Raw genomic sequence first — 27,230 nt, 5'->3', positions numbered from 1 at the left:
CAAAGTAAAAGTGAGTGAGAGGGATTCACTCACAAGATGTAATTTACAGCCACAACACATACAAACACCCTTGTATGGAGCCAGCTGGCCAGTCTAATCAAACAGGATCAAACAGAATGTGACATTTGTTTATCTTTTGTGTCAGTGTTGCGAGCCCACACATGGATGGGCCTACATTAAAACTCCCGCTACTTCAGATGGTAAGACTGCCCCAGTTCTTAAAGCAGGATTGAATGTGGATATTTTTTCTGAACCTCGGATGCTGTTTAAAGTTGTTACTGATGCTGCAAAAATGGGCGAGTGATGTCATAGTGCAGGAAGGCAGTCAACTGAAGCAGCCTGCCAATCAACAGTGAGAACTCAGGAACCTGCTCCGCTGCCCCTGTCCTAATCAGCACTAAAATCATTGTCTGGTTATCATCTGACACACAGCCTTTTTCATCAGTATTTATTCAGAAAAGACATGTTCTTACAGTCATAGAAAATGTGTTTTTCTTTTCTCACAGATGGTTTGGACTCATATCATTTAGAAATTATATATAGAAATTTGTGTGAGTGCCTTCTCTTAACCCCACCCATTTCGATATGTTCCACTCAGACAGTTTATTCACGAGTGGATGTTCAACAGTAGATGCCAGAGATTTCATCTCATTACAGGACTTTGTCAAGTAATGAACATCTGATACAATGCTTACTCAAGACATAGCCAGATTCTATTAGCAAAACCTATAACACTGAAGAAGGAGGTTCAAGAAGATGGAAATGGAGATTTTATTGTAGACCTGTCATTCTAATGATGCATTTCTATTATGTACATCTTATACCAAGACATCTAAGTCATCTGTTTCCATCAGTCTTGGCATAGCCTTCACTGCTCCTTTCTTAATTTCTCTTATTAATTCTCTTTCAGCCTCTGATGTAAGCCTTATGGTCAGCCAATATTCCCTGTTCAGTTTGACCTCTATTAATTTGTAGCAGAATTTTATTCTGGTTTCATTTAAAACTGAGATTGAAGCTTAACATATCACTTTCATGACCTTTTGCAAAAGCGTATTTTAACCGTTGTTATGTAACACACTCTCAAGACTAGATACTGTAAAAGAAGTGTATAAAAAGTAAAGAAGAAAATTAATAATTTTTTTTTCTCTCCATGTTCCGCTCCCCACATTACATGTTTGCAAGTACTCAGCCCCTCCAAACCAGTATTTTAGTAGATGCACCTTTGGCAGCAGTTACAGGCTTGAATCTCTGTGGATCAGTTTTGCACATCTGGAAAATGTAATTTTTCCCAATTTTTCTCTATTTTACTTCCTCATCAATTAAGTCCTGTATAAACACAGGAGGGGGCAGGGTGTAAACTACCATGCAGTGTGGACATTATGTGCGTCACTGCTCATACAAGTGGTCACAAGTGTATCTTTGCTCTAATCATCAGTTTTATGTCAGATAACCTGCTCAGTACAGACAGGTCCACATAGCTCAGTGGAAGGTTGTCAGCAGACCCAGCATTCAAAAGGCAAGTGTTTGAGTGGGTGAAATCCAGATCATAAAACCGGATCATAACACAGGAAAACACCAGGCCATGTGTACAGTAGTTATCAACAACAGTAGCACACTGTCAACATTATCCCTGTTATTAGAATAGCTGTGCCTCTGTGACATTATGTTGCGAATAGCCATCTACTGGAGTTACATGTCTCACTGAGGAGGTTGGCACATTGGAGGGGGTGTGTCTCCCCATCACCACTAGTAATTACACTCTTGGTCTGGGTTCATGGAGAACTTGTATATTTTTAGGGCATGTGAAATTGCCACACTGACATGCATCCCTGGTGGACTCACTTGCTTCCCATTTTTTTTCATCTGGGTTTGTTTATGTGGTTGGGTTTGCTTTCATCCTCTGTAATTTGCTGTTGGCAGATTGTTCATTTTTCATTTACAGAATAATTTGCTTAGCATAGAAATTCAAGATAGCTGTATTCAGGTGTGACTCATCTGAATATACAATGGCTAATACTCGCCTTGAGTGCAATCCCAAGTTTTAGGCAGCAAAATCATGTAAAAGCCTCACGATTACTGTCAGCTAAGCCACCTTTTCCCAGTTTTTGTGTGTTCACACACTGCCATAATGAAATTGTTTTGTTATTCATTGTCTGTGAGGCACATGTGTGATGTAGTTTGCTGAGAATGTGGTGTATAGTGATTATCTGTGTGATGAATATTTGAAATATTAAGTTTGGACCAGTGTGAGAAAAAGATCTTTGAACCGTATTTAAACAGTTTGGCTAAACAAACACTGAATTGTGCCAGAAACATGTTCCCAATACAAGTCAAGCCTGTATCCCCAGTTTACCTCATCTAAACTATCATTCCAGCTGCATGAGAGCATAACAGATTTTTCTTTCAACAGATAGCATTCAAATGTGTTCTGTTTAGTTTGGGGAAGTGACATTCATTCAGCTGGGCCATGTCAGGCCATTCAATCTAATCTGCACTTCTCTTGACATATTGGCTTACACCTGTTATGCACTACACCATTTGACAGTCAAAATCAATGTGGCTTAAGTAGAGATCCTGATCCAGCAGCAATCATGGCAGCACTCCCACCCATCTCGAAACTCCTTAACCCCTGCCACCTCTATGCATACCGAGTCAAACACAGCATCATTTTCAATCAATTTCATCTTTTCCCTGTGAAAAAACCACTTCAATTTAAAATAGCCAACATGATCGAAACCTATGGCAATGTCTCTTAGGGGGTAAAAATTCCATTACCATGTAAAGCGGTTTCCATTTCTGTCCTCCCTTCCTTTAGTTTTACAGATGCATTCAACAGGGTACTTGTACTTTGGGCATGATTGAAAATCTTTTCCATTTCATGCACTTAGGCTTTGGGATCTGAGTTAAATGGCTTTGTCAATGCCATACACTGTATTTTGTTGATACCCTACACATTTTTATTTGTTTTGTCATAGCATCACCAGGTTGTGTTTTACAGAGGGTCATTTGGACGACAAGAATTTTTTTTGGGCATTTTTTTCCTTTATTTGGCAAATGAAGTGCAAAAAGAGACAGGAAACAAGAGGAATGAGAGAGGGAGACCTGACACATAACAATGTTGGGAATCAGACCATTTAAGGTGGGGTTATGTGGTATGCGTCTTAACCAAGGTGCTGCAAAAAAAAGTTTACCCAAAACAGATTAATTTAACAAGTCTATATGCAATATTTGATCACTGAAGCATTTTACTGATTAGACTTTTAGTCATCTCTGGCAGTAACTCACATGCACAGTTTTATCTCACCATGTTAAATATCTATATGTAATAATCTATAGCTGCCTCAGAAAATAATCTTTTGTGAGTGATATGCTCTATTTTAACTGTATAAAGGAGCAAGTGCATGTGGGTGTGTCCATATCCACTTTTGCTAATTCAAACCTGTTGCTGTACCAGGTGCATGGTTCAGAAGTGTTGTACTTTGTCTCTTAATTAATCATGGAAGTGTTTTTGGCAAAACATACAATAAACCAATCAGAGCACAATCTCTCATGCAGTTGCACCTTAGCAGATTTCTATTATAATGCCACAGTGTTTCACAAAGAATTTGATTTTATCCATGGTGAACTGATTGTAACTGACCAGTGAGCCTGATACCAGCACACACACGCAGCAGCACTGGGCGCCCTGAGGGGCAAGGAAGGGCTGAGCGAATCAATGCTCTGCACACAGCTCTACCGAGAAGCAACAGCAGAAATCACAACATTAGACATATTAGACAATGTGGGCGCCGGACAGGAATATTAACTGTTTGGGTCTAAAATTAGCAAAGACACTTGCAAATTGCTTTTTGCCAGCCCTTTATATCAGCGTCAACATAAGCAATTTAAGCAAAACATGACCAAAATTGCTGTAACCACTGGCCAACTGTTGCCTGCTGTGCCCGACTGCAAGACTGGCTTCACTCAACAAAGTGTTATCTGTTCTTTAATAACTCTGTAGCTGAATTCAACTTACATCTTCTCTTTCTGTCTCCTTTTCTTCATATTAGTTTTCTAATTAGTTTTCTGATTCAACTTATGATCTGTAATTGTTTCCGGACTACCGGACAGTGACAAAAAACTAACCAACCCAAACAACATGTGATGGAAATCACTGAAGCAAGGCCAATAAACACACAAGGAGGACACTTATGTGATGCCCTCAGCAGCATCTTTCAGTTCTATAAATATTATATTATATAAATATCTATAAACACATTTATTTTGGAGGGGAGAGATTTCTTTTTTTTAACTTACGATAGATCAATGATATGTGGAACATCTACACCCTAAATAAATATACAACTAAATTATCAAGCCTAAGAAAACAGAGACCCAGTTCCTTAGCCTCACATCCCTCTTTAACCTGCAGGGGCTAATATTTTAGGACCTAGTAAAAACACAAGAACTGAAAAATACACAGTAAATGCAAAAGGCAAAACTAACTTTTTTTTCTAAAGAAGAAAACGTTTTATTTCTTGCATTTGAAGCCATATTGTATAGAAGAGAAAACACACAATTCAAGGTGTATGATTACTTTTTTGAATGATGGTGATTTGTGCTCAACAGCACAAACAAGTCATAGACATGTATAATCATTTTTGAAAAGATTTTTTAATAAATATAAATCTTGTCTTTCATACATACATATCATTTTACCCCAAACAAAATGTTATCCCTAATTCTAATTCTAATTCATATTTTTATTTTTTATTTTATTTTTACCTGAGGATGTGAGGAGAGGAAAGTTTGCAAGATGTTGTCTATTTTGAGGACAGAAGCATAAAAATATACAACTACATACTGTAGGACAGGTAAAAAGTTGCACTAGCCTCACTCTGGAAATTTGTTGACCAAGTCTTTAGAAACATTACCACTGTGCAACACACTTATTCATGTATTGTTTGTCCTGATGGATGAGACTCACAGCTAATGCAAACCAGAACCCACAAGAAAAACAAACCTTAATGTGGTTAGGACATAAGCATCCTACATCCTCACTAACAAACACACATACACACACACTAAATGAAAATTAAAAGAGCTACATTAGCCAGAGCAGAGCACTGAGGAAGCATAAATGAATAGCATTATGAAATGAGAATTGTCAATTGGCAACAAAGATTAGTTGGCCTGTGCTGTGTTTTTGTTTTTTGTTGTTTTTTTTTTGTTTTTCTATGGTGAAAAAAAACCAAAACATTCTCATCGTGGGAGAAGCTTTCACTAAATTGGAGTCTGAACAAAGGTCAGGTGAATTTAAATAACGAACAGGCTGTTAGGACACAAAGGACCATAATGAGAATTATTAGCATCCGCATTTGGATTACTCATGTATATCTAATTCCTGCATGAGGAGTCTTTATCATTCATTTTCATTTTATTTATTTATATTTCGGACTGTGCCTTGCATGGTATGCTGCTAATTATATTTAAATCTTTGAGTGATGTGCTCTGGCAGCTCTGCTCTGATCCACTGCTCAGTTAATCAGTCCTGTGAGCCAGGCGCAAACATAGCGTGATAAGACCTAAAAATAATTCAGCAGTCCAGGGGACTTGTGTACAGTTTTACACTGTGAGTAGATAGAGATCAGGTTTACATTGATCACTTTAGATTGGATGCAGCTCTGTCCATTTTATTATCAGTACATTGAGCATATGCAATGGCAAGCGCAAACTCCTTTGTTTACATTTCTGCACCTCTCAAATTATAGATTTTGCTGATTCCTTATGATTCATATTTAAACACAGAAACACTTCCAACCCTCTTTATCTAGGTTTAAGAGTATGCTGGGTTGTCTTGCTGATGCTTGTGTTTATCTTATGCACATAGAGACAAACATTCCTGTACAACTACAACCCCATCATCCTCACGCTGAGTACTTATTCAACAGAAAGACCATTTCAGCCCTCAGCTGGGCTGGTGGTGAATTCAGCCACCTCCATATGCATATTACTCATTGGCGTATTGTTTCAAGGTTATCAAGGAGACAGTGACAGCTCTTATCTAGAGCTTCATTTCATTTCTATTATGGGATATGGCAGGGAGCAGGTCCCAGACTGCAAAGCTGTTCTCTAACGATGTTCTGTGGTGCTATAAAATCACTTCCCATCTGGTCAACACCTTCCCTCCACTTTGAGAAAATCTGGGTGGAGGGACAGGGAGAGAGATGGAGCAAGGAGGGTTTAGTGAAAAGGAACTTGGAAAGTGGTGAAAGCAGTGAAAGAGGAGAGGATAGAGGAAAGGCATTGCAACATAAAAAGGAAAAAACATAAGAGGGGAAGCTGGCAAAGGTAGTAATGCAAAGCCTGTTGAGTCAGGGCACAGACATAGGGGAAATCAGAAAAGCTCATAGCCTGTTTTTGTGAGTGGGGGCTTGTGTGTGTGTGCATTTATGTTTGCTATACTCTTACTAGCACAATTCTATCCAAACAAAGCACAAAATAAACCCCAAAATAAACACAGAAAGTTTCCCAGAAAGGTAGCGACCTGCTGAGCTCTATGAGGATAATGTTATCATCTGTGGCTGGTTAGGACCCATAGTAAAATTTTTAGAATTTGGATGTCTTAATATAATATCACTTATGAGGACAGTTAAAAACTATGTCATATTACAATACTTGTTTTTTTTTATAGTATGTGATTTTATGTACAATCAGTAGGTTAGATAAATTACTTTGAAAATACAGGCCCCAAGTGATTACACCTTTAATTTCCACTTAAGGCTAATTGCACAACCAAGGTTATAAAATAACCTGTGGACACCACAGCTTCCTCAGCCCTGTCCTGGGCTGTATCTAATGCAACATGCTCTACATGGTAAGAAAATACCTAAACAAGTAAGGAACCAGATTGTGAGACTTCATTAGTATGGGTGCTGAAACACAGTTGCAGCAGTGGTTAGGAGGTACAGAAAGAGTAATACTATTAATAACACAAGCCATCCTTGACAAATGATGCCGCACAGTTTGCTATTCACGTGACCTTTTATTGAAAAACAGACCAGTAAGGGCTTTTGACTCGGAACAAGCATTAGATGTGGAAATTATAGTTTCAGTGACTGATCAGACAGTGCAAAGGAAATCCAGGAAGAAAACCATTACACAAAAAACTTGACAAAACCACAAGAATAAACTGAACATGAGAAGAAGCCTGGTAAGTGTTGGTATTTCTTTGGATCAAATGGGGTCCAGCATGTTTAGTGTGGAGCCGGTCAGGACACCCACAGTAACGGCATAATGGTGACTGTTAAACATGGAGGTGGGACTGTGCTGATGTGGGGGTGTGATTACATTTATAGCATTATGAAAGCAAGTTTGTTTATCCAAATAGAGACGTCTCCAAGTCTGAAGAGGCTTGGCAGGACAGAACTTTTCCAAAATCCAAAACAAGATACAGATACACAAACTATCACATTATGAAATTGCTGCTAACATGTTTGCTGAGATATCTCAGTGGGTTTTCACTGTGATTGTATCCTTTTCCATTATTCATTGTCATTTGATTCATTGTCCTTTTTACTGATTTAATGGCAACTAACATGGCTAAAAAATAACATAACTCAACTGAGGGCTCAGCAGCTTGAATATTGGAAGTCCTCAGCCTCAATCAGTTGTGTTGACAGCAAAATCTTATGTGTTGCAGAAATGTGTTTTTTATTTACAAATAAATACATGTATAGTTATCTAAGTAAAGATGAAGCAGAAGGATAGAGCCTGTTTTATGTACAAGACAATCTGGGCTTGTAGAGCCAGAGTGGACGCATGATGACGTACAGTAACATCAAATTGTCAAAATATGTTCGGTTTCATATCTGAGCTGTTGATGTGAAATGTCTGCAAACTGGACACTGTTAATTAAAACAGTGCTGCGATAGTGTGATAGTAAGGATATCAGCATAAAAAGTGTCATGACTTGTATGTAAAACTAAAGGGATGGGCAAGAGACAGGGGAGGGGAGAGAGACAGAGAGAGGGAGAGAGCGACAGACAGACAGAGAGAAAGAGAGAGAGAGAGAGAGAGAGAGAGAGAGAGAGAGAGATTGTTGATGAGCTCGGAGCCAAAGAAAAATCAGCACAATTTGCTTAATAAAATTAGGTACAGTTGAACTAAACAAAGCCAGCCGCTGGGTGAGGGAGGAGAGCATTCACTGCAAGACTGCAGCTTGCCTCAACACAAGAACTTGACCTGGGTGTGTTGTTGTCTCTCAACCACACACCTGCTGTCTTACTGGCTTAAAAGTCTAGGCGTAGAGCCATCTTCACACTCAGCTTTCAACGGAGGCGCCACCTCTTAACCTCCACAAGAGTCTGGGGTGGGCTCAAAGGGTGGGCCATGCAGCACCAGACTAAGGAAGAAAGCGACCCTCCAAAAATGGAAGAGAATGAGGAAGCCCCCATGACGGCTTCTGCTGAAGTCCTGGACAGACCCTCCTCAGAAACTTTGGGAGCTCGGGCAGAGCAGGCCCGTGCTGTCCTAACGCCCAACCCCCGCAGTGGATGTGGGTTTTTCTGTCAGCCATGGTGTCTGCTCCTCACACTGACCATGCTCCTGCTTTCTCTCCTTGGCAGCTGGGCAGTGGTCCACCTCACTCTGGGCACCCATGGCGGCTTGCCTTTTCGGGTCTCAGCCAGCTATGATCAGCGGATCCCACAGGATGACACCGCCACCATTGAACCCCACTTCACCACCAACTGCACTATGGGTAAGCTGGCACATCCATATAATTTCTTTGAGAAATTATTGTAAGGTAATGGTGAAACTGCTCTTTTTTAATGTTGCTTCATTTTATCTGTTATATTATTATAAATTTAATATTGTACTGACATTGGCTGTTTTTCAGTCAAATAGTATTGAATATCACTTTGACCTCTGGTGTATCTGGTTTGTCTGATTATCTGATCAAATATAAAGTGGTCCAAACAAGCACAAACCAGTGTATTAGGTGATAACTACTGGGATTCTTCTTGGGATTCTTTTCAGTTGTTTTTGTGGTTTTTGCATGTATGTGTGTCTGTGTTTGTGTGTGTGTGTGTGCTTCCTATCACACTCTCTGTATACAATGTATGTATATACAGACCAAATGTGTGTCACATGACTGCACAGTGACCAAGTTCCCAAAGCAGCTCAAACATGTCAAAGTGGAAATTGCACAGCTACATTGTGTGATTTTTAACTTTATTACACCATGTTGTGGAATGAAATGCGTAGACTGCTTGAGACTCAAATAATATCCTTCTCTGTCAACCTCGAAAGCTCCTGAAATTGGATTAATATAACTGATTCAATTTCCTCTGAGCTAGATGCAGAAGCACAGCAACCCTCTCTTAAGCATTTCATGGGTGCAGTACTGAGGAAATATGGATAAAGTCCTTGTTTCCTCTAACAGATATACATGTTTAGATATGTGGTAGGCAGAGAGGTACAGAATGTCATACAGAGCAGGTGATGTTTTAATGGCACAGATATGTGAATTCGTCCAGATGTATTTTATATCTTTAAAGTCATCATTTTTTCAAACAGCTACATGTTGAAATAAGCAGGATTTTGTAAGTGAGTTAATTTCAGACTGTAAGAAAAGTTAGCCAACTTGTTTACCAGACCATGTTGGAGTCTGCTGAACTCACATAAAAAGGAATAATCAAGTGAAGGATGACCAAGAGAGATTTTCCACCAGTAGCTGCTTCTCATGGACTAAATTAAATCTTAAAACTGGCAGCAGTACTCAAAAGGGATCCCTTCATTCATATAATGTTGTTTAAACAACATTCTCCTCACAAACCTTTCTTACATCTTTTTAATCTTGATTTCCAATAATGTATTTTTATTTGTATTCTCGCGTTATACTTCTTAGACATCTTCTGTAAAATGGTAAAAGTTTGCCGTTTCTTTGTTGTTGTTTTTTTTGTTTTTTGTTTTTTTGCTCTAAAATTGCCTTTAGAGGCCATGAGATACTGTACTGTGTTTTTCTTTTTTCTTTCTTTTTTTCTTTTTTTGCTTCTGCACTACAGAGAACATGCAGAATGAGCTCCTTAATAGAAAAACCTCTTTTTGAAAAACAATCCCCAGTCCCAAGTAAACAGTGGTACTGCGACTGCCACCATTTACCCTTTCATGCAAAAACCAAGGACACCAGATTTATCAATTTTTGGAGATTACTATCAAAATCCTTACCTTCTGTCAGCACATGTAACATATGGCCTTATTTTGTGTCTTATTATTATTATTCATTTGTAATTAGAGTCTCATAAAAAGTGTCCTGGTCATTTTACAAACAGAACATGAGAAAAGATTGGCTTCTTTGTTTTACCTGTTTGTGAGATTCTGCTACTGGGCACATCTGACACCTGGGAATATTCCCTTGTTACATGAACAGTTGTTCACCTTCCTGTCAACTATTGTCATCCTCACTTGCCCTGATTTCTGTCCAGAGATTTTGGGTGAGTCACTTAGAAAAAAGACTGACAGGTGGACCAGCATTGGGCACATCATTTTCAAAGTCAATTTTATTTGCTTGTTATGCTACATACTGGAAGACTACACACTGATCATTCCCCAAGGCCTCTTTCTGAATTCAGAGAGATTCACACACATTACAGCAAATTTAATCTCCTCTACTTTTATAGAGGGTGAGTCTCTTTGAGCTCTGCAACAATGAAATAGCTTTTATGCTCAGTCAATATTTAGCTGCGGATGAATGAGGAACTTCAACAGGAAAGATTTGTCTCCAATTCTTCAAATTTGGTTCAAATGGGATGTTTGGACTTGAGGTGAGTTTCTCACAGCTGGCCAACAGTGACAGCCTGACAACAAGTCAGCAACACCTCACTTTCCCATTATCTGGTTTTGGTTATCAAATATGTACATGCACATGTGTGAGAGTGTGAGAAAGAGAGAGAAAAAGATGATGACAAGGAGAAGGAGAGGGAAAATAAAATCTCCCATGAATTGCCCATAAATTTCACATTTCTAACCCTAACTCCTCAACACTGCATAGCTAACTTTAACTCTTACTTTCACATAAACTAAAAATAAAAAGTTCTAATCTTAAAGTTAAAGATAAGTCCTAGTTCTCATGTAATTGTTGGAGTGAAGACTAACAGAATCAGTCACTTTCCCAAATTATCCCTAGAATCACTTTGCATGAGGTGAAAACGGACATTCACACACAAACAAATCAGTCTCACTACACCATTACTGATTCTCCGGTGCCTGTATTTTTAACTGTCTTTTCAGTCACTGTGAGGACAGAGCAGTGAGTGCTGTTGCTCATGCAAATCCAGCCTCAGCTGAACAGTGTCTATTTGTTCTCTGGGTTCACTATGTTCCTCTTGCCAGGCAGCACATAAGCTGTGGCTAGTGGAGAGAAAAAGCATGCAGACGTGCCATACTCTCCTCAGGCAACACCTGGGTCTCCATCACAACACCCACTACACACATCCCACTCCCAAACTAAGCCCTAATCCGTCTCTGCACGCTTGCAGCGCGGCCTCTCCACATTTCGCGGTGCTCTAAACCTCCCCCACTTTCCCCTCCAGCACCTGTCACAAGGCTGGGCTCAAATTACCTTCCTTCCTACCTAGCACAGAACATAAAGCCAGGGAGCTCGATTAAGGCTCTCACACTCCATCCCTGGCAGAAAACAGTTGTTTGCTTTATTTGTTCCAGTTGCCTGCACTCAAAATTTGTTAATTATAGCTATTTCTGTCCTGTATTGTCAGGCTTTTGGGATGGGTAGCGCAAAGACTGATCCAAACTTGATTAACTGTATTTAATTTGGACCCAAAGGTTTGAAGTTTTAATTTCATCAGATAAAAGTCTGTGGACACAAAATATTCTGTATTTCACACAGGGGTGGTTGCATAATGGTTTCTTGTAGACTTAGAGAAAGTGAGGATACTCAAATCAGTGAGAGAGAAAAACATGCTAAAGATTAATTTTATTTCCAACATCATGTGGTCCATTGCTTTTTGTTGTCTTTTCAGCATGTCTGTCTTCAGATAAGCTACATTTAGAATTCAAAATTATCCTCATGGCCCGTTAGCTGACTCAAATTCTGCTAAATCTCATAGATACATTTTGTTTTAATCAAATTTGACAATGACATTGTCCATTTCCTGCCTCTTACTTGTTTTCTCGAGTAGAAAGGCCACGATTACTCAAGCCAGTGAAGTGCAAGGAGATATAGTCAATACAGGATAAATAAATGGCGCAATGTCTGATTTCTTTCTCCATACCCCTCCACTTTAATTAACTCATCAGTCACAGGGCCAACAAGGAATCCAATTTGTTGCCCCTAAAGTGACTTGGGCGGTTATATGAGCTCATCCTCCTGACAGGAAGTTAGAATTCTTCTACTTTTCTAGTTCTGCTGGTATTGTTCTGATGGCTGTGGCATAGCTTTACAGAGAACCTAATTACTCAAGTGCAGCAAATCCGTCAATGACACTCTTAACTTCCCACAGCTCCTCATCCTGGAAGTAAACATAGATTACTGTGATGACTGAAAAGCTCATTACCAGATTGTGTCAATAGCAGATTTGACTTTGTCTCTGTCATGGTACTGTGGCAAAGCAGAAGGTCATATTTACCTTCACAGTTACAGTTACAGCAATGTTTTTCTGCTGAAGAGCATATTTGGTACTTGTGCTCATGTATTACCCTGCAAATTGTCACAATTCATTTTTCCAGTTGGACATGTAGCTGAGACAAGGCAGCGGTGAACCCAGTGGGAATTTCTACCAGTGACCTTCCCCTCCCTGGCCCATTTCCCTAACCATTACACCATGCTGTTGCAGGCTCCTAATGGAGCGTTACAGCAAGTCCATACTTTGCGATTAGGTACACAGCAGAGTGAGGGTGTCCCTAGGCCCATCAATCACACACGGCCCTGTGGAAGCAATGAGGGAAATGGGTTTGGAGAAAGCCGGTGGAGTGGACAGAGTGTTGGACATGTGGATGGATGGGTGATGGTGATTTGGAGAAAATAAGCTGTTCAGTATCAGAGTGTGGTACTGAGGCTCGCCTTTAAATACACAGAGCGTTTGCCAGCATAAGCCTTTAATTGAGTTTTCAATTTTGCTTTGACTGCATGAATAAATTAAACTCATCCCTGGAGTTTTCATTATTGGATGACAAGCACAGGGTAGTAATATATATATTCAGCATTGTCACAGCAGAGTGAGAATATTTGTTAGATCAAAAGAATGTAAAAATTGTAGCAAAAGGTTGAAGCAGTTGTCTTGCAGTGGCTGGAGAGGGTGAGCGATAGACTAGAACTGATTTCATTGTTTCCTGTCAGTCTTGTAAAGACTCATCAGCTCTGCCAGCGCTCATCAGTCTGTATATGTACACATGTACATGTACACATGTGCGGACTGGATAATGTCCAGCAGGTGTACAAAATATTGCAAGCAGTGTGTTTGTTAATCGTATCCTACTTGGAAAGCTTTCAGTGGCAGGATCAAACTTACCGAGTATACTCTGTATACTTTTGTTCTGCTAGTTGATGTTGATTAATATTAACATTAACTGTTAGAAGCCTCTGCCCTAAGACACTAAAAGCTATTATGTTTAATTTGCACCAGGGAACTGTGCAATATATATGTATAATGTATATATACATGTGTGTATGTGTGTGTGTGTGTGTGTGTGTGTGTGTATGTGTGTGTTTGTGTGTGTGCGTATTTCATTGTTAGTTTTTGTTCAGGAAATTATCACAATTCATTACAAAGATAAATGCACATTTGAGGGTTCAGTGGTGCAAAAACCTGAGGGACTGGTCTACAGAGATGTGGAAAAAACTAAAAGGGTCAGATGAGTCATCTCTCACCATATTCTCCACAAGTGGGTGAGTGCATGTGTGGCATACACCAAGAGAACGGTACGGTGGCTCTATTATGCTGCGGGGTGCTGTCAAGACGTCCCCATCCAATAGTCACATGATCGCACCTGAGGCAGGGAGAATAGCACAAAGCACCCGCAAAGGAAAGGATCTGTCACCCTTAGGTACAACCGCTTCACCTGTTTTTGTTTTTTTCTTTTTAACCTCAGTCATGTTATTTCTGTCCATAACATAAGCCACAGGCATTGAAAAGAAAAGCCATGAAGAAATGAAAATGAAATAAAACAGCTCTGCATTTTTGAACCTTAGATTCCTGCCTCAACTACGGATCTCTCTCAGCCTACCCCACAAGCCATTATATTTGATTGGTTTGGGTCCACTTGTCCCATAAGTAAAGTTTATTTCTAAAGTGCATTTAAACACAGCTTAAGCTGGCTGAAGTGCTTTACAAATGATATTAAACTGCAAAGTAAAAGTTTAAACACAAAGTGGAACAACCAGGGACAAAAACAGAGTTCTACACATTACAACAGGGAAAGGATTAGGGGGACCAAAAAGTCCACTGAATAAAACTCCGCCTTTAGCCTAGATTTAAAAACAGAGATAGAGAAGCACATCTCATTTCTAATGGCAACTGGTTCCACAATCTTGGAGCAGCAACTGAAAAAGCTCTGTAACTTTTTAGTTTTAGTCGTGAACATGGAACATACAAGACAGATTTGTTGTCAGATCTAAGAGACCAAGGAGCTTCAGGCAAGTAATGAAGACTCAGGAAGGCCCAAACATGTGGATTACAACGTCCTGTCATGCTAAATGTCATGGAAAGACAGAATTGGCATTTTGGAGTTTGGAAATTATTTTTTACTGATAGTAACTATTTAACCATAAAATAGAATAGAATCAAAGATAACAACCCCATTTTTTTGCTTGAGACTTCTCATATAGGGCAAGGTGGTCTAGTTTACAAGTGAGATGGCTTCTGGTCTTAGAGGGAGCAAAGATAAGCATTTTGATACTGTTTAGCTGTAGAGTTATTTCCCATCTAGCGTTAGGAGATGCTTTAGGGAATCCATAGATTTAAATGCAAGGCAAAGCTGTGAATCATCAGCAAAAAAGTGACAAGAGATATACTTCCTAATAATGTTTCCACGAGGCTGAATAGAACTGGCCGCAGGATGGATTCCTGAGGGACCCCATCAGTGGCAGGGGCAGAGGAAGAGGAAAACTCACCTAGCCACTGAAAATGTCCTATGTAGGAGATAAGATTTAAACTAGTATAGTGCTGTACCCTTAATACCAACCCACATTTCAAACATGTCAGAAGGTTGTAATGATCCATTGAAAGCTGCAAAATGATCTAATAGAACCAGGATCACTTTTTCCCCAGAGCAGTTTGAAATGGATTCGGGAGTAGTAGCAGTTGACAGGACAATGTTCTCCATTATTTTTGAGAAAAATATGGTAATTTAGAGATGGGCTGATAGTTATCTAAATATTTAATATCAACGTTAGGATTTTTGAGCAGAGGCTGGACAATTGCTTGTTTAAAAGATGCAGAGACAGTGCCAGAGGCAGATCAAGAGTTAATAATAACTTGAATGCAAGGCCCAATTATATCAAAAGTATACTTTATGATAAAGAAGGGTACAACATCATGAGAGGAGGTTGTGGGTTTCATATGCATGACTGTGTGCCTCAAATCAGACAAGGAACACAGTTAAAGTTGATGAAAGGTAGCCGGGAGTCCTGAGCAGTAGGATGGGAGGTGATCTCTTTTCCATCTCCGCTCTTGCTTTCTGACAGGCCTCCCTAAGTGCTGCATCATCTAACCACTGATGGGATTTAAGTTTGTGATGTCTATATTTGAGGGGGGCTATCGAGTCCAGGATAGCTGAACAGGAGGAATGGAGGAGGGAAATTAAGTTATCTCAACTTGAGAGAAGCTTGGCACCAGTAGAAATAGAGGTTCCAATGGCATTTCTTAGATAGGCTTCAGCAAACTGATTGCAATGAGAGAATTTATGTCATGGGAATAATAACCAGGGGCAGTAAACAAAGGACTAGATGAGGTGGAGTTAAAGACAACAGGCATATGATCAGAATAACATGCATCATCTTTATATTGATATAATCAATAAAAAACCTCATATATGATCATCTCAGATATGACAAGGTCAGGGGTATGCCCTTGTAAATGGGTAGTTTTATTTATATGCTAAAAAAGGCCAAAGGAGTCTAGGACATGTATTGTTTATTATAGGCTTATCTGGACAACATACACCAATATTAAAATCACCTCATATAAACACTTTGTCATGAAATGGAACAATATGAGACAGGAAGTTGTAGAACTCTGTAAAAAACAGTCTTTATCTGACTCAGGAGGCCTAGAGGCTAAGACACAGACTTGAGGGTTAGTCACAGATTCTATTTTTACAGTCTGCAATTCAACTATGGAAGAGCTCCCAAAAGAAAATGTCTGTAATTTATATCAGTTCTTGAAAACGATAACCACTTTGCCCCCTCTGCCAACTAATGCGCATGCTAATGAAGGAACAGGATGGGGTCACTGCGTATCAATATTAAGTTGTTCTGAGTGATCCCCTTTATCCTATGATGAAACATTTCTATCCTGCTCAGTATGAAAATAATGTGAATCGAGCTCTATGGCCTTCACAGTCATCAGATCTCACAGAACAATAGAACAGATTTTGGACTGACGTGTTAGACAGTGCTCTCATCCCCCATCATTAAAACACCATATGAGGGAATATCTTAAGGAAGAATGGTGGTCATCCCTCCAGTAGATTTTCAGAGACTTGTAGAATCAATGCTGAGGCACATTAAACCTCTTGTGGTGGAACATGGTGGTCCAACACCTAACTAAGACATTTTATGATGGTTTTCCTTTATTTGACCTGTCTGTCTTTCTGTTAGTTCAATCATTTCAGTCCCTCAGTATGTGTGGTTACAAATTTGTGTGTCAGTTTATTAGTTTTGATTAAATAACCTGAATGGCTGATTATTTTCTGTATTTCTGCCTATGGCTGGCAGCAGTATTTAATCAATTGTGTGTATTTTTCAACTGGTGAAATTCTGTTTTCCTGTCAAATGACTTCAATGCCAAAATGTTTGTTCCCTGGCATACTGTCCGTTATTTTGTTCATATTATCAGTTGGGTTTATTGTAAAGATATTGATTAAGAGAAACAAAAAAAGAGAGCTGTGTTCCCCCCCTGCCTATGTATCTGCTCCCCTCTCAACTCATTTACTGTCTGCCTGAGGGCCTGAAACAACAGAATTAAAATGTAATTCTTGATCACAAATGCTTTCAGGAGCCTTGTGGGCAACCAGTATTTCTTCTACCTGCCAGATTTGCTTGGAGTTAATTTGATTGATATTTTCTCTCTTTTTGTTGCATCTGTAGATCTTCTGATGGCTCAGGATACTTTTAGCTCCCTTGCAAACTTGTTGGTGATCACACATTGTTAGCCAAAAGAGAATGCCCTCTGAAAAAAAAGTCAGAGCAAGTTCCAAAAAAAAACACAGTTCATCAATTAACAGAAGCCCTATCTTGCAGTATGAAGCTTCATCACATTCTACCTCTAATCTCTTGCCTTGGGGGTTTCCCTGAGCAGCATCCTCTCAACACAAACTGGATTTCTGGTGCAGGCACATTTCCAAGGCAATCTAAACAGGTAGTTTCATTTTAAGATACTGAGCAAGTGTTAAATGACCCAGGGCACCAAGCAGAGTGTTCCCAGCATACACATGCCAAATGGAACAGATGTCTAAATCAACCCTGACCTGGCAGGGAGAAGAACATTTCTGGATGTTATGGACTTAAACCATCATTGATTGAAAAGTCAGTCATTGAGATACAGCAAACCTAAATCTCATTTTATTTGTACTGAGAATTCCTGAATTTTATCTGGCCATTGAATCACCTCTGTCCGTGTAATTTCAAATGACAGACTTTACTGTAGTGCACATTATAATTACTGTAGCTGCAGCATGTTTTTATCGTAAATGTATTCTCTGAACTTTACTGCCTTCAATCTGCAACTAGTACAAACTTCAACAAGACAGAATTTATACTCACCGAGGACTTTATCAGGAACAACTGTACATCTGATTATTCATGTCATTATTCAGCCAATCATGTGATAGCAGTGCAGTGTATAGAGTCGTGCAGATACAGGTCTGGACCTTCAGTTAATGTTCACATCAAACATCAGATTGGGTGAAGGTCATCTCTCTTTGAACATAGCATGATTGTTGATGCCAGACGGGCTGGTTTGGGTATTTCTGAAACTCTTGATCTCTTGGGATTTTCACGCACAACAGTCTCAAGAGTTTACTCAGATAGTTTTACAGACGGAAAGGCCTTGCTGATCAGAGATGTCAGAGGAGAACGGCTTGACTGGTTGGAGCTGAAGAAATGCTATGATAACCACTCTTTACAATTGTGGTGAGCAGTAAAGCATCTCAGAACCAAACCTGAGGTGGATGTACCCCAACAGCAGAAGACCACGTCAGGGTCCACTCCTGTCAGCCTAGAACAGAAATCTGCAGCTGCAGTGGGCACAGGCTCACCAAAACTGGACAGTTGATGACTGGAAAAACATAGCCTGTTTTGGTGAATGTCAATTTCTGCTGAGGCAGCACATGGCAGGGTCAGAATTTGACATGAACAAGATGAATCCACAGATCAACCTGTCTTGTGTCAACAGTCCAGGCTGCTGGTGGTGGTGTAATGGTGTTGGCAGTGTTTTCATGGCTCACTTTGGGCCCCTTAATACTAATCAATCATCATTTGAATGCCATAGCCTGTCTAAGTATTGTTGCTGACCATGTGCATCTCTTTATAGCCACGATTTATCCTGCCATCTCAAACTTGTTTCATTAACAGAGCATTTGGAAAGTATTCAGACCCCCCAGACTTAAAAAAATTAGACCTTCCCCAACTTTCTCAGTGTTGACTGATTTCTATGTAAAGGGCCACATTTTTCTTAACAAATTTTCCTTGAAAATTGCTTTACCTCACTGCCTCTCTTCTGCTCCCCTACAGCACCAACAGTGTGCAACAACATTACTAGGTAATGTTATCTTAGAAATGGGCTCTGCTAACATCAACAATTAATCAATCTCTCAGCACAAAACAAAACTGTTACTGTGTAGCGCTAATGCTATATATATATATATATATATATATATATATATATGCATATGTGTGTATACACACACACACACACACACACATTTGGTACAGCCATTCATGCCATTATTGCTCTGGTGATCATCTTCCATCTGGCTCTATCATTAGATCAAAATTTTGATTTGTCCAAAGTTTATGATTAAAATACCTGCAAATCTACTGACATTTCCATCAGTCTCAGATTTACTTTGTGTTTGCTGCTAATTATAAAAATGTAAGTATGCTAACACACTAAACTTAGGTGGCAACATGGGGAACGTGTACCTGCTAAACTGTGGACCCCCCCAGTCTTGTTGTTTTGATGCCACAATTATGCTCCATGCACTTTCCAACCACTTTCTGTCACTGACTTTCTACAGGCAAGTCACTTGAAGACATTTGGTCAGAAAGGATCAGTATGATTATAAAATAGAGACGTTATAGCCCTCATTCAGTTAATTAAATTGAGTACAGCACTTGAAACAAATGATATCCTATTTTGTGTTGTTAAAAAAATTAATCCATTAGAACATAGAACAGGCATTAAAGGTATTATTTTCTGTCTGTGCTGGTCTGCTCTTGTGTGTGCCGATGCCTCTCCAGCAGTGAGTATGACAGATAGCGGTAGTGATTGGGCAGAGCTCTGACCAATCGAGCGTGGCTGTGTGCAGTTAATTGAATTCATGAGCGAATACTTCTTGTCCTGTCGACTGTCCAGTGGGAAACCAAGCTGCATCCATCTTTAGCAACCCAGTCACTGTAAATCTCCATGAATATCTCTGGATTCTGGCCTCAGTGTGGTGGCGGGGTAGTGGCGCATCCCTTGCATGGACCCTTTGAGATTTTTACCCCATGACAGAGGACAGTCCATCATTACAGCATGTGAGATTAGAGAATACAATGTAATGAATGAGCAGAATAGGATAAATGAGCTCGAACTACTTCTGAATTGTTATTGATAGACACAGTAAAGTCTGTGAAGGCATTTTTGTCTTTTTTCTTTTCCCTTTTTGGGAGTGGTTTTAAGGTATTTCCATTCTGTACACACAAAGCACAAGCAGATCTCAAACCAGGCAATTCTTCAGAGTGTTTTTTGTTGTTTCAGAGCACACACAGGGATTTCAAGATATGACTGACATGCTTGCTCATCTGTAGGAAAACAAAAGCTGTATTAATTTCAGTACAAGTCTACCCTCTGCTTGACTCCAGACTGTGTTTTTGTAGCTTGACTGCAACAAGGACACATCTGTCTGTATTCAAATCTGCAAGTAATCTCCACCAAACCATAGCAAAAGTTTTATTCAAATGGAGAGACAAACTGCTTTGCATGATTTTGTGATATGCTGCAGAGTGAGACATCTCTATCAGTGGAATCTCAAAAACGTGATATGCATGATGCGGTTATGCAAAAACACTAATATGTTAAGTGCTGAATTGATTTCAGCTAGAGGATGGTGTAAAAAAGGGAACCACCACTTCCAAAACAATGCGCCATTTATTTGTTTTTCTGCATACACTATTGACATGTCACCTTTTAGCCAGTAGGAAAATGTAAATTTTCTTCAGTGACTGGACAGCACACCCTTTACACCAATGGCTCCCAAATGTCTTGGCTACAATGACAAGCACTTTATATACTCTGTATGCATTATACCTCTAACCCTCTTTCCTTGACTTGCTGATGATGATTTTTAGTAACATCACCATTTGTCACCCTGCATAATGATTTTGTCTTGGATTTCATCATTTATGAAATTTGACAGATTTTGCAGACACCACAGGTAGAACAAAACTTTGGACATCTGCATGTTTTCTAGCATATGGTTTTTCCTGTTGAAGGTAAAATGTTCCCTGATTTTCATCCTGCAAACAGATGGCTTCAATGAAAGTTGAAAAAGTAGGGCAACTTGGATGCTATCCTGGAAAATGGGATTTTCAGAAGAGGAAGAGGAAAAACAAAACTTGAGTGAAAACACAGCAAAGCAAGTTCAACTTCTCTCAGAAGATGTGAGAAGAAAATGTTTAACTTCAGATTTGTTCACGTATCAAATGGGCTTATTTCCCTTTTGTCTGTAAAGTAATAATTAGGCCTACGCATGAAATTTATTATACTGCTGTCTTAAGAAAGCAGTACAGAATCCAGATTTAATGTAACAAGTATTTGTTTTTTGTATTTTGTATTTTTTATTATGACCATAACATTGTGCCTGCTTTGTCTTTTCTGTGACTGAATTGTATTCAGGTTTGATCCTTAATGGTAGAGTTTATACAGAATTTCTACAGAAAAATGCGTATTCAAACGTAACTGTAACATGCCATTTAGCAAAGATGTATACACTATTATAACTGGTAAAACTGTCACGTATAATAAACCCTGGACACCTCTTTGCAAGACGTCATTAACAAAGATAGACAAGTGAAATCTAATCTCTCTGCCTACTGAATGTCTCCAGTGGCAACGCCAGCTTTTGACAGCGTACATTGATGTCACTTGCTTGTTCTAACTGACTCTTGTCTGGATACTCGTTCATTATTCACCAGTAATTCACTGACAGTTGTCAACAGTCGATCCTGATGGCCTGAACATTATACAGTAGAATGTGACTGAGGGCTCTTCATTACTCTCTGACATTCACACAAAAGCAGCAGGTGAGAAGTATTGCAAACAGCAGGGTGTCTGTCTCATTGCCATTCCTGCTTTTTCAGCTTTGCAGCAGAAGATCAATGTCAGTGTAGACCTGCAACTCCGACTCTAAAACCAAATGGACCCTGAAAAAGATATTATTTTGGATTGAAACTTATTTGGTATGAAACTACACAAAGCTAGAAGGTGGGGATGAGAAAGTGAATCAGTTACTGTTGTTATTTCCTACAGAATTGTATCAGAGATATCATGTGCAGTCTGGAATTGACACTGGAGTCTCTTTTTGTTAAGACTATGTGTGTCAATGTATACAAGTTTTTCTGTCCTACAGCATTGATGTCCTTGTGACTGAAATACAGCATCTTTGTTGATTTCTGAGTGTGCTGGCTCTGTTGCAGCATAAAATGTTTCTTTTAGTGTCTTGTGTGGTGGGTTTGTTTATTTTTCCTTTGAATATTTGTCATAAACACCTGAATTTCTTTCAAAGCTGTATCAGGAATAATAGCTTGAAACTTGATCTAAATCAGCTCAGCATAAGCGAAGTGTGAACCTGATGCACAGCTGTTTCCACATATGATGCAGCTAGAGTCTCAAGCCAACATGTTATAGAGGAAAAACAACCCAAGCTTTCTTTGTCATTGTGTTTTCAGTTTTGTAAAGTTAATGGCTGTGCACAGAGACTAATTGTTTGCCATTTTGCTCTATCCAAACAGCAGCACCTCATTTTCTTTGTTTGTGTAACTGTTTTGTCATTTATCAGCAGCGGCTGTGCCCTCTGTCACCTGTCCAGCCCCTCACCACTCGTACATCATGCCCCTTACAAAGACAAACCAACCCCCTGAGCACACCGATAACAAAACTCACTTACTCCCACAGGCAATAGATCCCCCACTGACCCACTTGTTTTCACAATCTGACAAGTGTGATTTAAGAACTGCGGTAGACCAGGAGTGCAGCAGCCATGTCTGGCTGCACTTACCTGCTGTGGGGGCTTAAAGTTCAGTGACATTGCCACGTTGATACTTTTTGCTCAACTATCATCAAACTAAGATAAATCGATGAATTTACATACCTTTCCCAAAGGTTTCAGTGAACTCTAGATACCTTTTTTCTTTCTTGATAAATCTTTCTGCTTGCGGTGTCAACATTATACAAAGAGGAAGCCACTGAGCACAACAAATACATAATGCATGTGATGAATATGACTGAATACACATAGCAACACCACATCTTGCCCACACAGTGGGTCATAATCATACAAGCCTCTGCCTCACCTCATTTGAATAAAATGTTATATTTGCCCTCTGTTCTGCAAATGTTTTGTCAGTGAGACTGTAGTTTTGTTTGTGCAAGAAAAGGCACTTTTCACAGCCTTTACTTTGTAAAGGGTCCTGAAAAATGAATCATAATGTGCAGCAGAGCACTGATGAAAAAGGCTATTCATTATCAACTTCGTTTACTTAGTCTAATATGTTTTCAAAGAATCTCAACTGGATTACTCACTGACATGTTAATATGGCTCTCAGCCATTAATGCCCTGCCACAATAGTGCACCGTGGGAGGCCCCTGACTAATGTGTTTTCGTCCAATAAAAAATGCAACCCCCTCTTTTAATCCGTATAGGTACCTAATGCCAGTTTCTCAGTGGGCCTCAAGGTTTCTCACCCACAGTAAAAAAAAAAGGGGTGAAGTGTGCTGCAAATCAGGCTTAGCTATGAAATTTCTGCTCTCTACCACATTATAACCAGACAATAATTTCTATACAGCTGCCATGCAAGAGTGGCAGTAACAATTGTAGTACAATTACTGAAACCTAGCATTTGATTTGTGTACTTAAACTTCATATATTGCAGATTTGTGAGCAGGTAATTAATCTGACTTTTGCTCAAGTTTCACCTCATAAACTTTACCTAACACATTTTAAATTGCATTTATTTTAAATCATGCAGTAAAATAAGCAAACTGTATTGTTAAATGCTTAAATTTATCTATAATAGAAGCTCAGTTGAGGTTTTAAAGGCAACAGAAACAGAAACATCAAAATACATGTCATGTTAATTGTTGGTGTTTTCAGTGTTTGATGTTGACACATAATATTATAGTTGTTTTTGTGTTGATTTATGCTGTACTTTATCTTGTCCTGATACAGGTCTGTGAGCCTGTCACTCTCATGTAAGTCTGAATTTGAAAAAGGTGGTGTCGAAAGTGCATCAACACATCAGAGAGAAAGTTTGCAGCCTGAAAAACAGGCTACAATCATTACAAAGGTCTTGTTAAAATTAATGTAGCAGTACTGTACATCTAGTCAGCTCAGCTAACAGTATTTGCTCCACGCTGCCTCTCCTGTCATGGACTCCAACGTTATCAGACTTCCGACCCAAGTTTGTCTGCATGTAGAATAAATCTACATAATACAGATCAAGGGCAAACTACAGTAAGTGGAGCCAGTCACTCATGATAAGAATCACTTCTCCATTTTTCCTCATGAGTGAGGGGGCAAAACAAGATCCCCATCAGCGGAAAGTTTTTTTTCCCTCTTTTCTGTTTTGTTCTCGTCACTGTGATCCGTCTCTGATGATTGAGGTGGAGGTGAGCAGTCAGTTTCCACAACCTGGAGATATCACCTCTCTGATTTGCATAAGTATGCAAATGTCCCTGGTTCCAATTGAGTTGCTGGGACCGGTGATATCAATTGGTGTCTGTGTTTGTGTGTTCCCTCCCCTCCTGCTACCTGCTACAGTATCTAGGTCATTGTTTTTGCTGCTTGTGTTCCTTGTCTGATGGATATGTACTGTATTCAAAGCCAGATGCTTATGCAGCCTGGGCCATGTTATTTATGATGCTACAGGCAGTCTGTGGATGCCATACAAGGTTTACAGTCAGGGGTTATATTAGCCTTTGTCACTGACTGATGTACTTTTATATACTGACTATATATTTTCTACTATAAGTTATGTTTTCCCTGAGCTACTGATTTGTGTTTTGTGTCCAACATATAAATCTAGCAGCGGTATTCAATAAGTAAACTTGGAACATAATCTGTTTTTTTTTCTTGGCTCCAAAGTAGATTTTTTGTTGTTGTTACATTGTATTTTCTGATTTTGCTGCCATTGCAAATCGTTTCCTAAATTCTTGCTGCACTCTGGAAACATTTTGGTTGTATTGTGTACTGTTACAATGCCAGTGTGAGGAAAACCTTGATATTACAAGTTTTCTTTGTCTTCTTTCCCTCCTCATCTTCTGTCCAGCATCCTCACCTGGCCCTAACATCACACTGGAGGGTCAGTACCACTGTCATCAGGGACCTGGGATCCCATTGGACAAACTGTGTGACTTCAGTACAGACTGTCCCCTCGGCGATGACGAAGGCGACATATGCCGTGAGTACACTGTGATACAAGAACACAGCTGTTGATAAGAATGAGCGAGAGGAAAGCTCACGTGTCGGCTGTCCTTCCTGCATTCATTTCTGGATCACAACGGCCCAGTTGTGAAATTGGTCAGCCGTTGTGAGTCGCCTTTAATGAAGCCGTTGCATCCTGCCCAACAGAGCAACAACTGAGAGCCTGCGTGTGCGCTTTCCTGACAGAGAAGCAGGGGTAGAGGCAGAAAAAAAGGCAGCATAGCTATGCTTGGCTAGCATTTCTCACCCTTGACATATTCCACGGTTGTTATTTCTACCTCTTTGCACATTTGTTTTCTGCTTTTCTCAAGCCCTAGGAGGAACACTAGCCAAGTATGCTGACATCTTATTCACAAGTGAAGTCCCCCAGGCCCTGCTGTTTGTGTGTCTGTGTCTGCATGAGTGTCGAGGATCTTTTTTTAGTCCTACCTGTATGCGTGTGTTTTTACATTGTCTTCACACATAGTTCAGACTCTTTCACCCTACAGTGTTTTTAAATGTTGTAGTTTGATTTCAGAGTTTTTCACCCATATTAAACTGACCAGAAATAATTTGCTCCTGCCTACAGAGCAGGTCAGCCTCCCATGTGGCGCTTATTAAAATGAAGGCTGCTCCCTTGTGCTCATAGGTTTGCTAACTATGGTCGCTGAAAGATAAGAGGGTAACGAGAGGATGAAAATCCCAGCCAGGCACTCAGGCTCTCTTTTTACTGCAGGAGGACTTATCAGTGCTAATTAGCCAGAGAGGATAACCCAAGGGTATAATCTCCATTTGAATGTAATAAGTGTGTGTGTGTGTAACATTTTGATTGTAGAAGACAGAATTGGACATTGGAGTGTAAATATAGTCAGTGAAACACAAAACCGGCTTGTACACATCATGGATGTCATTCAGTAACTATCTACAGTTAAGTATGATGCAAAATAGAGTGCAGCATTCATGTAAATATTTCTGAATCATGTGTTATGAGCACCACTATGAGACTAGTAATTGTATATTTACATCAGCAACAAACAGAGCTTGGAAAGTGTGGTCTAATCCTTGCTGTGAGTCCACTGGGAATTGTTTAAGATCTGACACCTCTTTTCTCTGCATCTCCACACACCTTCTCCACTGTCTGCTGAAAGTGCACAGAAGCATGAAGGCCAGATGTCATTTACTTTGAATCAAGGTTTTCTCTCTGTCTCTCAATCTAAGAACAGAGACTGACAATCTCTAGTTTGTCACTGTGATATTTCTCCCAGTCACACACAGTCTACTTTTGTACTTCATTCTCTGTTTTTATTCCATTTTCATCACCTTCATTCATCACGATTAGCCCCTGCTACCCAAATCACATAGTGTTCCCTCTCTGATACCCTATTCTCTATGATCTATCCACGAGTTGTCTTCATCTGATTTGATCTATTTAAATCCTTCATAAGATGTGCCAAGGCTCATTAACAGGAAAAAGCAGAGAGAAGCAGGAGGAACAAACTTAGCTTGTGTCAATCACTAAGATTCCTGACATATAAGGAAAATCAAGTCCCTGTGGATCTCCTTCACCATCCTTCCCCACCATCATTATGCATAAACACATCCTCCGCTCTGTGAGAGTCACAGCTTCCTCTGGTTGATCTTAGTCAGTCTAAATTCTGCAGATACCGCTCTGCTTTCCAACACCACATTTCCCCTGCAACTACAGAGAAATGCTGCTTTGCATCAAAGATGGATGTAAGTAGGAACATAAAGTAGTAGTTTGCTAGATTTTTTTTTTTGTTTTGTTTGATATTATCTGTGATGACAGATTATTGATCCTCCCAAACATCACTCATTGTGAGAGAGTGAGGCCAGTGCTATGATGTCTTTGTCCGGTTAGCTATGGTGACTCTGACTGCTCATGCTGCTGTGTCCACCCAGTCTTACTTTGGTTGATTTGAGAGTAGTCCACACAATAACTTCCTGGGGCGTTTCCTCAAGACAAACCAATAATAGTAATTATAATAATTTACATAGTTATTACATTTTCAGGATGATAGTACATTATTAAATCTTTATTAATCTTATTAACTCTCTACATTGTTAAAGAGATGAAGAATATTATTCCTGACATCGCAGAGCATTTCCTA

At 39.6% G+C, this 27,230-nt stretch overlaps 1 protein-coding gene across 6 annotated transcripts in view; it reads left to right on the top strand.

Moving 5' to 3' along the window:
- The window catches only part of alk (ALK receptor tyrosine kinase), a 204,927-nt gene that overhangs the window by 122,111 nt on the left and 55,586 nt on the right, over positions 1-27,230 (top strand). For all 6 annotated transcript variants that reach the window (XM_071471040.1, XM_071471038.1, XM_071471041.1 and 3 more), the window contains 2 exons: positions 8,607-8,740; positions 24,968-25,099. In XM_071471040.1, the coding sequence (XP_071327141.1) occupies positions 8,607-8,740; positions 24,968-25,099 (266 nt within the window). The remainder of the gene's footprint in view (positions 1-8,606; positions 8,741-24,967; positions 25,100-27,230) is intronic.

The sequence above is a fragment of the Trachinotus anak genome, unplaced genomic scaffold (assembly GCF_046630095.1).
Source record: "Trachinotus anak isolate AG129_WGS33_773 ecotype Australia unplaced genomic scaffold, CSIRO_AGI_Tana_v1 ptg000033l, whole genome shotgun sequence".
Taxonomy (NCBI): domain Eukaryota; kingdom Metazoa; phylum Chordata; class Actinopteri; order Carangiformes; family Carangidae; genus Trachinotus; species Trachinotus anak.
Note: the sequence above shows the minus strand (reverse complement) of the source record. Positions and strands in the feature narration are given on the sequence as shown.